Below are 12,631 nucleotides of genomic sequence, written 5' to 3'. Positions count from 1 at the left end.
TGTATATATTATGTTATTGATGTCCTTTTTTCTTTTAAATAATATTTAAATAACAATGTATGTTAATGATGTTTAGTGACAATGATAATGATTTTTAACGATAATGATAATATAAATAATAATTTTCTACTAATTATTTAAGTAATTACGTATCCTTAGAAATTATCTAAATACACAATTTTATCTTCCCTTTTATGAACGAGCATTACTATAATACTTTTTTGTTTTCTATTTTCTACTTTATTTCTTATTGATGATTAATTGATTGATTGATTGATAATTAATCAATGAATCAATGAAAGAATGGATGGATTGATGAATCAATGAATGTATGGATGAAAGTATAAACGAATGGATGAATGAATGAATGAATGAATGTAATAATGCTTAAAAAAATGAGATGTTCTATAAGGTGAATTATTATAAAACTACCTTCTTCGCAATGGTCCCCGCTATAGCCGTATGGACAGTAACAAAGTAGCGTTTCATATCCCGAGCAAGTACCTCCGTTTTGACATGGATCCGGGAAACACAAATCTAAACAATGAAGATATATTAATGAGTTTATTTCAAAAGAAAACAAAATATACAATTAAAGAGTATTGTAGAGGATGTCACCGGTAAATATAGCCAAAATGTCATTTGCATGTGTAGTAACATGAAACAACACGAGATAACATTTTCTCTGTGAACATATGAATATAATATGGTAAAGGTTGGAGAATAACCCATAAGTCGCAGCGTCATTGTGGTGAATTGCGTATGGGCGTGGTCCGTGACTACCTAGAGGATGTAAAGAGGCGCTTATAGTAGATGTTCACATCATTCCACAAAGACAGGGACTGAAATAAACCATCATCGGGGTAACCTCCTACTCCTCCGAAAGATGCAATGGGTTCTTTAAAGTGCACACGAGCCAGAAGCGTACACCTCCTTTTTAAGTCCTTATCCGAGAGACTAGGTTCTACCAACAACTACAACAAAAACTACGTGCTTGTTCTGTTTTTATGGTCTGTCTAGCAAACAATATAAACAAAACATAGATTATTTATCAGCATTATTCAGTTATTTTTAGATATTGAAAACGTCTAATACCGTATTAAGCTAATACCTAACTGACTCCTTATAGCCTAGTGTTCAATGAGGTTTTTCGCTACACAGCATTTCTTCGTCGTTTTATTGTCGATTAAGGTAATTTAAAGAATGAAGTGTCATGCATTCTTAACCAAAGGCTTAGCAATAATGTTGAGTATGGGCCTGAATCTGTTATTATAGCGGAAAACTAAACGTAGTAAAATAGGAATATGAAGATTTGGCCATGTTTTGTTAAATGCACCCTACTTTGGAATTTGGAATCACAATAGACCTTTCCGCTAAGTCCCGCCCCTTGGATATTGTTGTTAAGGTCTCACAAAACGACTGTGGCTATGTTCTCACACGGCTGCTAACGGTTAGCAGGATCCGGATCCTGCTAATCGTTAGCTGCCGTGCGTCCATATGAGAAAATACGATCCGGATACCAAGAATATGATGATCGAATCACTAGCCAATAAGAAACTGGAAATTGTAAACGCGTACGTGTGATTGGTTGATGATAGAAACGTGCTCACTTGCTAACCGATAGCGCAATTGCTAACCGTTAGCAGTATCCGGATACCGCTAACTGTTAGCGCTAACCGATCGGGCGTTCTCACACAGGTGCTAACGGTTAGCGCTAACGGTTACCTCCCGATCCGGATACTAGGGCTCTCGTGAGAACCAGGTGTGTTAAAACATAGCCTACGCAAACACTTGGGTTTTTGTGTGACAACACGTGTGCTTATTAAGCCTGATTTCTTAAAATCGCTACACTGTCGCTACAGTGTTTTCAGCGCAATCGTTGTACTGCGTAATAGTCCCCGACGCAATCGAGAAGGCTCCCCGCTTCAACCGACCAATCAGCATCACCGAAAGCTGTCGGCGATAGCGTGTAGCGATTGTATCAAACTATGTTTTAGGCACACGCGTATTCCTGGCCCTGTTCCGGTTGGTCAGTGATAAATTTGATTGACACTCTGGAAAGGTTCATGATTATACCTACCAATTTCGCAAAAATCGCCTGCATATCCTGGAAGGCACCAGCAGAGCGAATCACCCTCACTATCGCTAAAACTCCAGTAATAACTACCGTAATCAAAGATACCTGCTATACAGCTGCCGCCGTTCATACATGGTCTCGAAGTGCAGGGGTCGTCTGGAATACGAAATTCCGACAAAAAAAAAATACCGGTATTATTTTCATAATAAGTAGAAGTAATGACAGTTTAGTGTTGAAATAATATTATGCAGCTAATTATCTTTCGTCTGTACGTCAATGTCAGACTTAATTGATCCCAGTCTAGTTAAAGGGGATCATCTATACATATACGAGTCACGTGACTCGCATTAGCAATATTCGCAATCCTGATTGTGCTGTTGTTATGCAATCAACAATGATTTTGTTTTATCTTGATTGATCACCATAGGCCTACAATAAGTCTGACAATATTTAATCACAATTTTATCCAAGTTTCAAGACACGAAGTGGCCGACGAAGTTATCAGGACTTCTGTTATCATAGGCTTGTGACCTTCATGGCAATGTTTAGCACACCGGATATAATAAATAATGAGCTTGTATACCTTAAATAAAATGGACCATTGCCTAGGCTGCATTTTCATTAAGCTAGCTTTGCCTTTATGAAAGTGGCATATCAACAGATAGTGTTGTGTGTTTGTCACTGAAACTGATACTTATCAGATCATTTAGGTAGAATCGGGTGTTGTTTCTATTAATGTCGTTTAAATATCAACAGCAAACAAACCGAGCCAAATGGGATGTATAATCGATGGCGTTGGCAGTGGATTGTGGACGAAAAGAGATGGGCGTGAAGAGATATGCAAAGCAATTTAATGTGCGGATAACAACGTTGCGAAAGAAAGCCAGGAACCCTAGTGATGCCGTTATATGACCTGTGCTGGATGGGGTGCCTGTAATCGGAATACAAAATCAAGATTAAACAGATGGAGTCCAGCGGATTTGGACTAACACCAAAAGATATATGCGAGCTGGCGTAGGAATTCCTTGATGAGCGAAATGGTTTGAAACACAACTTCAACCATGAGAAAAGGTCTGCTGGTTATTACTGGCTTCATGTTTTTAAGCGCCATCCAGAAATTTCTACTCGCCAAGCAGAAGGCCTATCCAGGGCAGGTGCAATGACGATGAATCGCATTGTCGTAGGTAAATATTTCAATAATATACTTGAAGGTATTCTGGACATTGAAGGCCTATGGAAATCAACTAGCTGGGTTGCCAGATGATCAACAGACCAGGAAAGCTGCTGGCTGCCAAGGGAAAACAGGTCTGTAGTCTCGATAACGAATGCGGAGGAGGGGAGAGGGGAAATGTAACAGCTGTTGCTGTAATACGGTAGGTAGCTACATACCACCGTACATCATCTTGAAAGGAAAGCGAAAGAAAAATGAGTGGGAAGACGGGCTACCTACTGGCTTTCAACTCGCTATGTCAAACACAAGTTAAATTAACAAAGACATCAATCTTTGTTTGGCTGGAGCATTTCAGAAAGCATGGAACACCAGGTAGTGTCATCCTGATATGTTCATGGCTCTAACGTACAGCTAATTAAGACCCTTGAATTTGCCATGGCTTATGACATTGTCATGGTGTGCTTACCACCACACACCGCCAAACAGTGGCGTAACGCCTATGCGCTCTCGATCATGCGAAGGCCATAGGGTAGGCCTACTCGATCTAGCAGTATAATGACGTGTCTCTGAGATCAACTGTAAGACATATCATATTATTATATCCAGTGCGGGCCGATTAAATGTGGCCCTGTCGGCCCGTGGCCCCTCTTTAATTTGCCGATTTGAAAAAAATTAAGATAAAAGGAAATTTATACTCGCATTTTAAGTCTATGAGTGCAATTTCCGGCTATTTAGAGGCGCCATAATCATAAATAATATAATAATCAACCATGGTGGGGCTGAGGTCGTATAGATTTGTGAAAGTCCTTCCCTGTCCCATTCCCTCTCTATTTCAAATACCTTGATCTCCATCTAAAATCATATAATTTATTCCGTCGTTAAAAACAATCTACAATACAAATAACAAATATTAGGAAAAAGAGCACCTCTAAAATCCCACAATAAAATTGGCGACTGGGGTCCAAAAGGGACTCCCAGTCTAAGAAGGCCACATTGCCCCCGTGCCCATCGTTACGCCACTGCCACCAAATATCTACAACCACTTGACAGGACCTTGTTCAAACCAATGAAGTCCTACTTCCATGCAGCTGCACACCACTTGATGAGAAACCATCCAGGAAGGGATATCACCAAATAACAATTCCCTGCACTTTTCTGCGAGGCATGGGGTGGGGGGGAAGACAGCATCTGTGAAAAATGCAGTTTCTGGATTTAAAGCATGTGTGATATCATTTAACCCCTAAGCAATCCCTGACGAAGCGTATGATCGATCAAAATTTTCAGAACGGCCAATGCCAATGATAGGAGTGGATGCAACAGATCTGGACACCACACCAGAAAATACACCGGTAGATACCAGTACCACAGGACCAGAACAAATCATACAACCACCTTTGGACTTGCCTAAAGGTATACCAGGACCATCTAAACCAATTAGCACCAATGACTTTCAAACATTTGTCGACATTGTCTAATTCCGACTGTTGAAAGGAGTGTAGGCAAAGCTAAAAGGTGCAAGCGTAAGGCCAGACTGATAACATCAACTGCCTATGTTGACAGTTTAAAGCATGCACAGCAGAACAAAAGTAATGCTGAACAGAAGAAAAAGGCAAAAAACAACTGCAAAAGAGAGAATGGGGGCAAAGAGTATTAAAGGAAAAGAAAAGGTTCAAAAAAGCAACAAACAAGTGCCCTAAGCAGAGGATGACATAAGCAACTATTGTGTGTGTGGGGAGGGGGGAGAGTGCGATGGGTTTCATTATGATGACGAGGAATGAATAGCCTATCAAATGTGTTATTCATGGTTTCATGAATCATGTGCAAATGCTATTTGTGCTCATAGACTATTAACCTGTGTATGTGTACCAATATTTTAAACAATTGTGCATGATAATTTGATAATTAAAAAAAGAAATTACTTTTAATATCACTTAATTATTCTTCTGTGGTTTTAAACTTAATTTTCATTACATGGAAAATAAAATTTAATCAAGAAAAAGTGTTTAAAATTCTGAATTATATTATGTTTTATGAGGGTCCATTTTACTTACTTGCCCAGCTTGTTTACACAATGACGTCATTTAATTATAAAATGCAAAATAATTATCACCAATTGTTATATTCATTGTAAAGACTTTATATGCCTCTTCAGTTAACATAATTATGTACATTATATGTTATGGTATTATGTGTACGTGTATATAAAGTCATTTTATGCTTAAGGGTTCGATTTCCCCTCAGTTTACTATATTTTGAAAGCACGAAAAAGAAAGGTTTTTGTAGTGATGGGACAGCTAACGTAGAAAATTTTACTTACCTCTGTCGCAATAAGTTCCACCAAAACCATATGTACAGACACACGGATACCACTCAAATCCTATACAAGTACCGCCGTTTTGACAAGGGTTTGGGTTACACACATCTGAAAGCAATTCAATTCAATTCAATTTTATTGCCTCATTAGCCATTTAAGGGAACAGCGGCCATCTAGAGCTATTATCCGCCAAACACACAATATCAATGAACAATAAATTCATACAAGAAGTTATTTTTAGCTTAACTTTCATAGAGTCTACATAAGAAGAGCAGTTCTAATGAAAATGTCAGAAGGCGAGGATGTGGGCGGGATTGAGAGCGAGGTTGTAAAAACGATTTTGCCAAGGAGAGCTTCCATACGTTGGGTTGTTTCCCAATCCAAGGGTCCTGGTTTCAATTCCTGTAATGGTAACAGGATTTATTCTCACGACCAAAACTCCACTCCCTAACACTCATAATGATGCCTATTACTGTAGTGAAGAGTACCATACAAACAGAGGGGTGTGTTGATGCACATTTCATTTCACTTATTAATTTGACTATGAAACTACACATACAGAAATAAATATTATACAAATTCAAAATATAAATATAAACTATTCAAAATTTAGTAGTTAAAGTTAGTATTAGTATATATGACATCTTAAGAGGTAGAATGGAGATGGTATTGTTAGTTAAAACATAACGAAATAACTCCAGATACCAACCAGTGCAAACTTGCGTATGTGCTATTTAATGAATTATTCTACTTTATAAGCAATTAGATAGAACTGGTGGTAGGCCTAAGCATGAGTGTATGCACTAACTCTGAAGATCGTTCTGCCACTGGTTTTATTCATTGTAGAAGTCACATATAACTCAACCAGGACCAATTTGAATGTTAAACCAGGACCAATTTGAATGTTACTAGAGGGCACTATAGCTTATGACGTCAGTGGAGATCTGACGTATGCAAAAAAACATCTGACGAAAATCAAAATATAATTTCATTTCATTTCATTTCATTATTTATTAGGTCATTTACAACAACAACAACAACAACAAAAAAGCTGAAATTTGGGGAGACCAGGGACAACCAGAGTGAACCAAATCACTGTAGCAAAGCCGGTTTACCCAACCCCAAATTCAGCAACACATTAAAATCACCTTCTGGTATAGATTCCAAACAGGCTTTTGTTCCATATAAATCAAAGCAACACTTTTCTTCTGGGCCACAGTGGTCATCTCTCTGGCATTCTGTTTCATGGGTGTACACAAGACCATCGTTGGCCAAGAAAGGACACATTCCTTCGTGATCTAAAGGAGAAAAATTAATTTTTTAATTTAATTACCTCCATCAAAGAGGTAATGTATTCAGTGCTGTCTGTCTGTCTGTTAGCAAGATTACGCAAAACTAATGATTGGTTTATCATATAATTTAGTGAAATTTGTACATAATAATAATAAAAGACGTCTTTAAATTTGCGGAAGAAAAGGTCAGGTGACCAGGTCAAGGTCACGGAAATTTGATGTTTTACCCTCGAGCATAAAAGAAAATAATGGAATCTCCCCTGGTATTGAGGCAGTACTCAAGAATAGGACAAGCAATTCCATTATTTTCTTCAGAGTATAGTGCAGCAGTAAAGAAAACAATGTGCATGAATACGATGAGCTATTCCATTATTTTCTTTAGGATATACTGCAGTTTCGTCCCAATTTAATTGAAATGTACGCTATGAATGCCCATTATTTTTATAACTGTCGATAATTGATACAATAATAAAAAATAATAATATTAAAATTAATAATAATAATAATAATATAACATTTATAATAATGATATAATGCTGCTGATGATGATGTAATAATGTGATGATGATGAAGACGACGGCGATAATATTAATAATAACAATTGAGTACGCACACTCACATTACCTCATTTATGCTATCACATGCACGTACATACACATTTGCGCACATTAGATCTTTGCCTATGAACATTCCCCTACATGTTGTAGTTATAATGTGTATTTCTTCAGGGGTATATATCTTGCGACCGCCGTCTATTTTTGAAGTAGTGGTTGCTTCAGAAAGTTGCCGACAAGGGGCCGATAAGAGAGCAACGGTCGGTTAGAATCTGGGAATAAAATCTCTGGTGGGGTTCATCATGGGGGAGAGAGATTATATTAGGGACTAGCCACAATAATTGTGTTTTGATCGGCTAATTAATTTTTTCGTCCGGCGACCTCGACGATGGGAGCTTATGCTTGTCCAATTGTTCTCCTGCTAATGAACCATGACACAGTCAATCCAATGACATAGTACAGACAAACCAGATGGTTGTTTATGGTTGAAAGTAATCATTTATTCGGCCCCTTTAAATTAGCTATTCAAACATTTATATTGAATTTTTGTGGTTTCCTGATTTTTCTTTTCTTAGTTTTGGCAAACAGTAGTGTTTTTATACTATCGTAGGAGTGTAAATTAAGCTTACCTAATGCAAAAGGTTCCAAACAAATTGATCCACAACCTGTTGAACAGCACTTTCTAGATGAGTCACAATGATAGTCGTCGAGGCATTCATTAGCACATGTACTTGGCATATTAGGGGGACATTCTCCGGGACTGGTGTGATGTTCAACTGAAATGAGAAAGTAAATTAATACAAATTCTTTAATGTCGCATTTAGGCCTATGTTTACATTTGTATAAAAGTCTTATAATAGTAAAATTTGTTTTGGAGTAGTCGAATAAAAAATCGCGTGTCTGAAGATTAAAGCGCACCGTCGACGGAGTGAAACCCCGGCCTTGTTGTTGAAAAACCAAACATTACTTTCACATATAACAGCGAAAGCTAACACGCAATACTAAACAAAACAGAATAAAAACAAAAACAACATAAAATCAAAAACAACTCAAAAAACACAACAAAGTAGAACAAAAAAATAAACGAAACAACAACAGTAAACAAAAACAACAGAAACAAGTGACAGCCAACATCGGCAATTAACAAGACAAACAGCAACAACAAAAACTACAATAAAACAACAACCTGACTCGGGGCAGCTTCGCTTTCTGTTGCAGTCTAACGGCAGTGAACCTGAGGCACTAGGCCGAAGTAGAAGCTGCTGTTAATCAAATTTTGCAAGTGTGTTTTGCGTCTATGCACTATTGTAACAATTACAATTGTAACAATTAGAAATAGTATTAGGCCTAATTGCTGTCTCTTATACACATCTAGATGTGTATAAGAGACAGTATATAAACAAATAAAATCATAGATAAATATATACGGTATTAACCATTAGCTTGCAGATCTATGACGCGCACTGACGTATATACCCCAGTGTGGTCCTCTGTCTAAATCTATCCAGATTCAAAACAGCAAAAAGAAAACAACAATAGCAAAATAGTGAAATAAAAAAAAAAGATAAACAGCAACAACAATTACAATATAAATAGTAGTAATTTGTTCACGTACGACAAATAGGGCAGCATTCGGATTCAACATAAACCGGGTTATAACAATTAACTCTTGGACATATTGGGGTTCTGCAAACAACTGATCCGTTTGTACAAAAGCAGCTTCCGCAACCAGAATGGACTATTTGACCATCTCCATGCCAATCGTCTTCGAAGTAACAGGATGATGGATTATTTTCTATGATCATAAAAAAAAAGAATGATATCACATTTCTAATCAAGAGAAAAATTGACATTAACATTAATGTGATCCTCTTATCGCATACGGTACCACGTCACATTAAAAGATACCGTATTCAATGAGAAAATAAGGTTCTTTAAAATGTCCTACACATTGCCCTAAATGACGTTTTTGTGTCGTAAAATATGTTTATTACAGTGGTGGCGCCAGAGGGGCTGGGGCTGTCTCTTATACACATGCCCCCCCCCCCCCCGTCGAGACGAGTATATTCTGTCGGGAAATAAACAAATAAAAAAAATATTTACATGCAATGTTCGTTTAGCTACGACATTGTTTTTATTAAACTATTTGTATTATTATTATTATTATTATTATTAATAATAATAATAATAATAATAATAATAATAATAATAACATTAACAATAATAATAATAATAATAATAATAATAATAATAATAATAATAATAATAGTTCAATGAGACTAATTAAAAATAATTTGCGTTCTGTTATGACAAATGCTCATTTGGATAGACTCATGATGCTTGAAATACATCTTGATTGGTGAAGCAACCTCGACCATGACAACGTGGTTGACAGATTTCAAGCAAAATTTCCAAAATATAGAATTTCACTTTCAAGAATGAGAATTTGAAAATAAATTAGATGGTTACATTGCATACGCTTTGTTTTATATTGCTTTGCCATATATCGTCAAATATCCGTGGCTTCCAGAGGGCTTCGCCCCTGGACTCCACCGATTGCCCTAGGCGGCCCCTTGTCCCCCAGACAAGTAAGACTCGATTCGCTCCACTAGCCACCCCCCCCCCCACTCCGTCGGGGCCTCTAGCCCCTCCGTCGGGTAGGTCCTGGCGCCATCACTGGTTTATTATATTAACCTAAAAAGGTTAAAATACAAAAAAGTTTATGTTTATTGTTCGTTAAATCTCCATCTTGCTTTCATCAAAATAGGCTACATAAAAATTACAAACAATTCAAATATATTAAAAGATGAAATGATAAAAAAAAAAATACAGCTAAACATAAAAACTTGCAAAAAAAATGATTCAAGATGTAACGCATATAAAAATAAACGAAATAACACATCAGTGGAACAAATTATGAACATTGAAATCCAATTTTACTGAATCTAACAACTAACCACAATATCATTAACTATCACTACAGTGTAGGGCTATAGTTATATGTATATTACCTAAACGGTGTAATTTACCTTCTTGTGGTAAACGACAAACATCCCCACATCCATTACTGCAACATTTCTCTAATCCCGGACACTCTGTATCATGCCTGCATTCGGTAACACAAGTTCCAACTCCACCATTTTGCTCTGGGCAAGTCCCAGGTTTCTCTTCATCTGCATTAACAATGATATTATATACAGGTTAAAGGAAATTAAGTAAACTGAAAAGTATATGAACAAATATATGCACGTTTTACTAAGATTCATATTCTCACTTCTTACGTATATTTTGTTAAAGCTTTAAAAATCTAAATATTATTTACATCTTGACATTTAGTCATTTTTTAACATTTAAAAACCTAAATCAATTATCCCTGTGCATATAATGGTACTGGGTACTGATCTATATAATATAGGCATACATTTTTGAGAAGTTACCTAACATTATTCATCTTTTAAAAATGTTTCAATGTTTATAATAGTAATTATTATTGTTCTTCAGATAACAATATTCAAATTTTTATAAACCGTATTATTTTAACATACTTCTAAATACTAATATTATAAATTTTTCTTTCTGACTTTATAGCACACGATACAATCATACCTACGCCTGATCAATTTAGTATATATATTTGTGTGTGGGTGGGTGTGCGTGTGTGTGTGTGTGTGTGTGGTTACCTAACCTTATTCATTTTTCTTAATTATTTAAAGGATCAGGGAAAAGTTAAAGCTTCATTCACACTGAAACCGAATTTTTGGATCGGAAGGCCTACCGACCCGATCAGAAAATCGAATCAGTGTGTAAGAACAGAGACGCCGGCGTTCAGCTCATCAGAACCGAATTTCGGTTCGGATCCGATGTGAATGTAGCTTAACACGAGCTTTTGGGGGACAAGCGTTTTAATCTCAGATAAGAAAGTATAATACACACTCCAACTGTTGAAATACAGGCCATCGTCTTGGGATTCAATATTTCGACAGTAATTATGTCATCATCAGGAATCTAATAGGCATAAGTGCGTATTTCGCGCAGTTCCGATTGCTTTAGTTGCCCGCTTGTTGTTATTAGGTTGATCGACACTTTAAAAAAGGCCGAATTCGATATTAATGACACAACGTTCTTACTCACCACACAAGGAATCGTCGCAATGTACTTCTCCCTCTTTGCAAATGCTGTAAATACGAAAGTTATTATTAAACCCATTAAGGGCTAAACAGCTCTATTGTATGACTATGTATATTGCTATATTATAAAATTTATGTATTTGTTCTTAAATTCTGTAACAATAAGTATCAACGTATTGGCGGTTCTTTTTGATGAACCAAGGACAAGTAGCAATGGTAATAAACCATTATAATAAAAATTATATTGCTCTAAATGAGTTCAATCTGAATCTAAAATTTATCAAAGGCATAAGTAGAAATAATATATGAAGAAATCAATATCATTCCTAAATTAAGAACGTTTCTAAATACTTAGTTTAAACGCAAACACGAAGCTCCACAAAATTTCACTTGAACAGGAATGCGCTTGCCACTGAATTTCCCTCTAAAGAGAAACGGAATTGATGCAGAAATGTATAATAGTGTGAATAAGCCCATAGAATAGCAACTGTGGCTGGCCTACATGTACCTCACGCCGAAGTAGGGCTAAAGCACACATTGAAAAGTGTAATAGTATTAGACATCAGTTACAAACAAATCAATATACATATTATTGTTCTTTTTACAACAACTGATTGTTTTAGAAATTCTTTATTTGTTAGATTAGTGTAAGAAATGAGCATCTTTTTAATATCCATGGTTATAGAGACAAAATTCAAGGTTCATCTGGATTCGTGAAATTTTCAAATTACTTTCTATTTGTTTGTAATTTGATATTCTCTTTTTAAAACCCAAATACAGTTTGGAGAGCCTCTCCTCGATAAGCTTTGGCTTTTTAGGCAATCTATCAGACCTGGGATTTCCGATCTTCTATTTTCATTGTTATTTGTGCCTGGATGTCTAAAAAAATAAATAAAATATAAATAACTCAATAATTACCAAAAATTACAGGTTTCATGGAACGATTCTCCGTCACGAAGATGCATTCCGCGGTAAGTACAAGGCAATCCAGCTACAATATAAATACATTATATATAGTGATGTCGACACACATCCAAGCTTTTTAGTACACAAAACCTAACACCATGTACATTTAATCAAGTGATGCCCTATAGGC

At 36.3% G+C, this 12,631-nt stretch overlaps 1 protein-coding gene across 1 annotated transcript in view; it reads right to left on the bottom strand.

Moving 5' to 3' along the window:
* Nucleotides 1-12,520, bottom strand: part of LOC117115995 (neurogenic locus notch homolog protein 1-like) — a 25,266-nt gene extending 12,746 nt beyond the window's left edge. Inside the window, exons 1-9 of the mRNA XM_033259922.1 lie at nt 12,454-12,520; nt 11,540-11,583; nt 10,438-10,581; nt 9,024-9,203; nt 8,038-8,184; nt 6,711-6,860; nt 5,566-5,670; nt 2,081-2,233; nt 433-537 (exon numbers count right to left, since the gene is read on the bottom strand). Of these exons, the coding sequence (XP_033115813.1) occupies nt 433-537; nt 2,081-2,233; nt 5,566-5,670; nt 6,711-6,860; nt 8,038-8,184; nt 9,024-9,203; nt 10,438-10,581; nt 11,540-11,583; nt 12,454-12,500 (1,075 nt within the window). The 5' untranslated portion in view covers nt 12,501-12,520. The remainder of the gene's footprint in view (nt 1-432; nt 538-2,080; nt 2,234-5,565; nt 5,671-6,710; nt 6,861-8,037; nt 8,185-9,023; nt 9,204-10,437; nt 10,582-11,539; nt 11,584-12,453) is intronic.
* Nucleotides 12,521-12,631: the final 111 nt, after the last annotated feature.

This window comes from Anneissia japonica, unplaced genomic scaffold, assembly GCF_011630105.1.
Source record: "Anneissia japonica isolate Jap-2015-1 unplaced genomic scaffold, ASM1163010v1 scaffold287743_len2803612_cov181, whole genome shotgun sequence".
Lineage (NCBI taxonomy): Eukaryota > Metazoa > Echinodermata > Crinoidea > Comatulida > Comatulidae > Anneissia > Anneissia japonica.
This window is presented reverse-complemented; position numbering and strand designations above follow the sequence as displayed.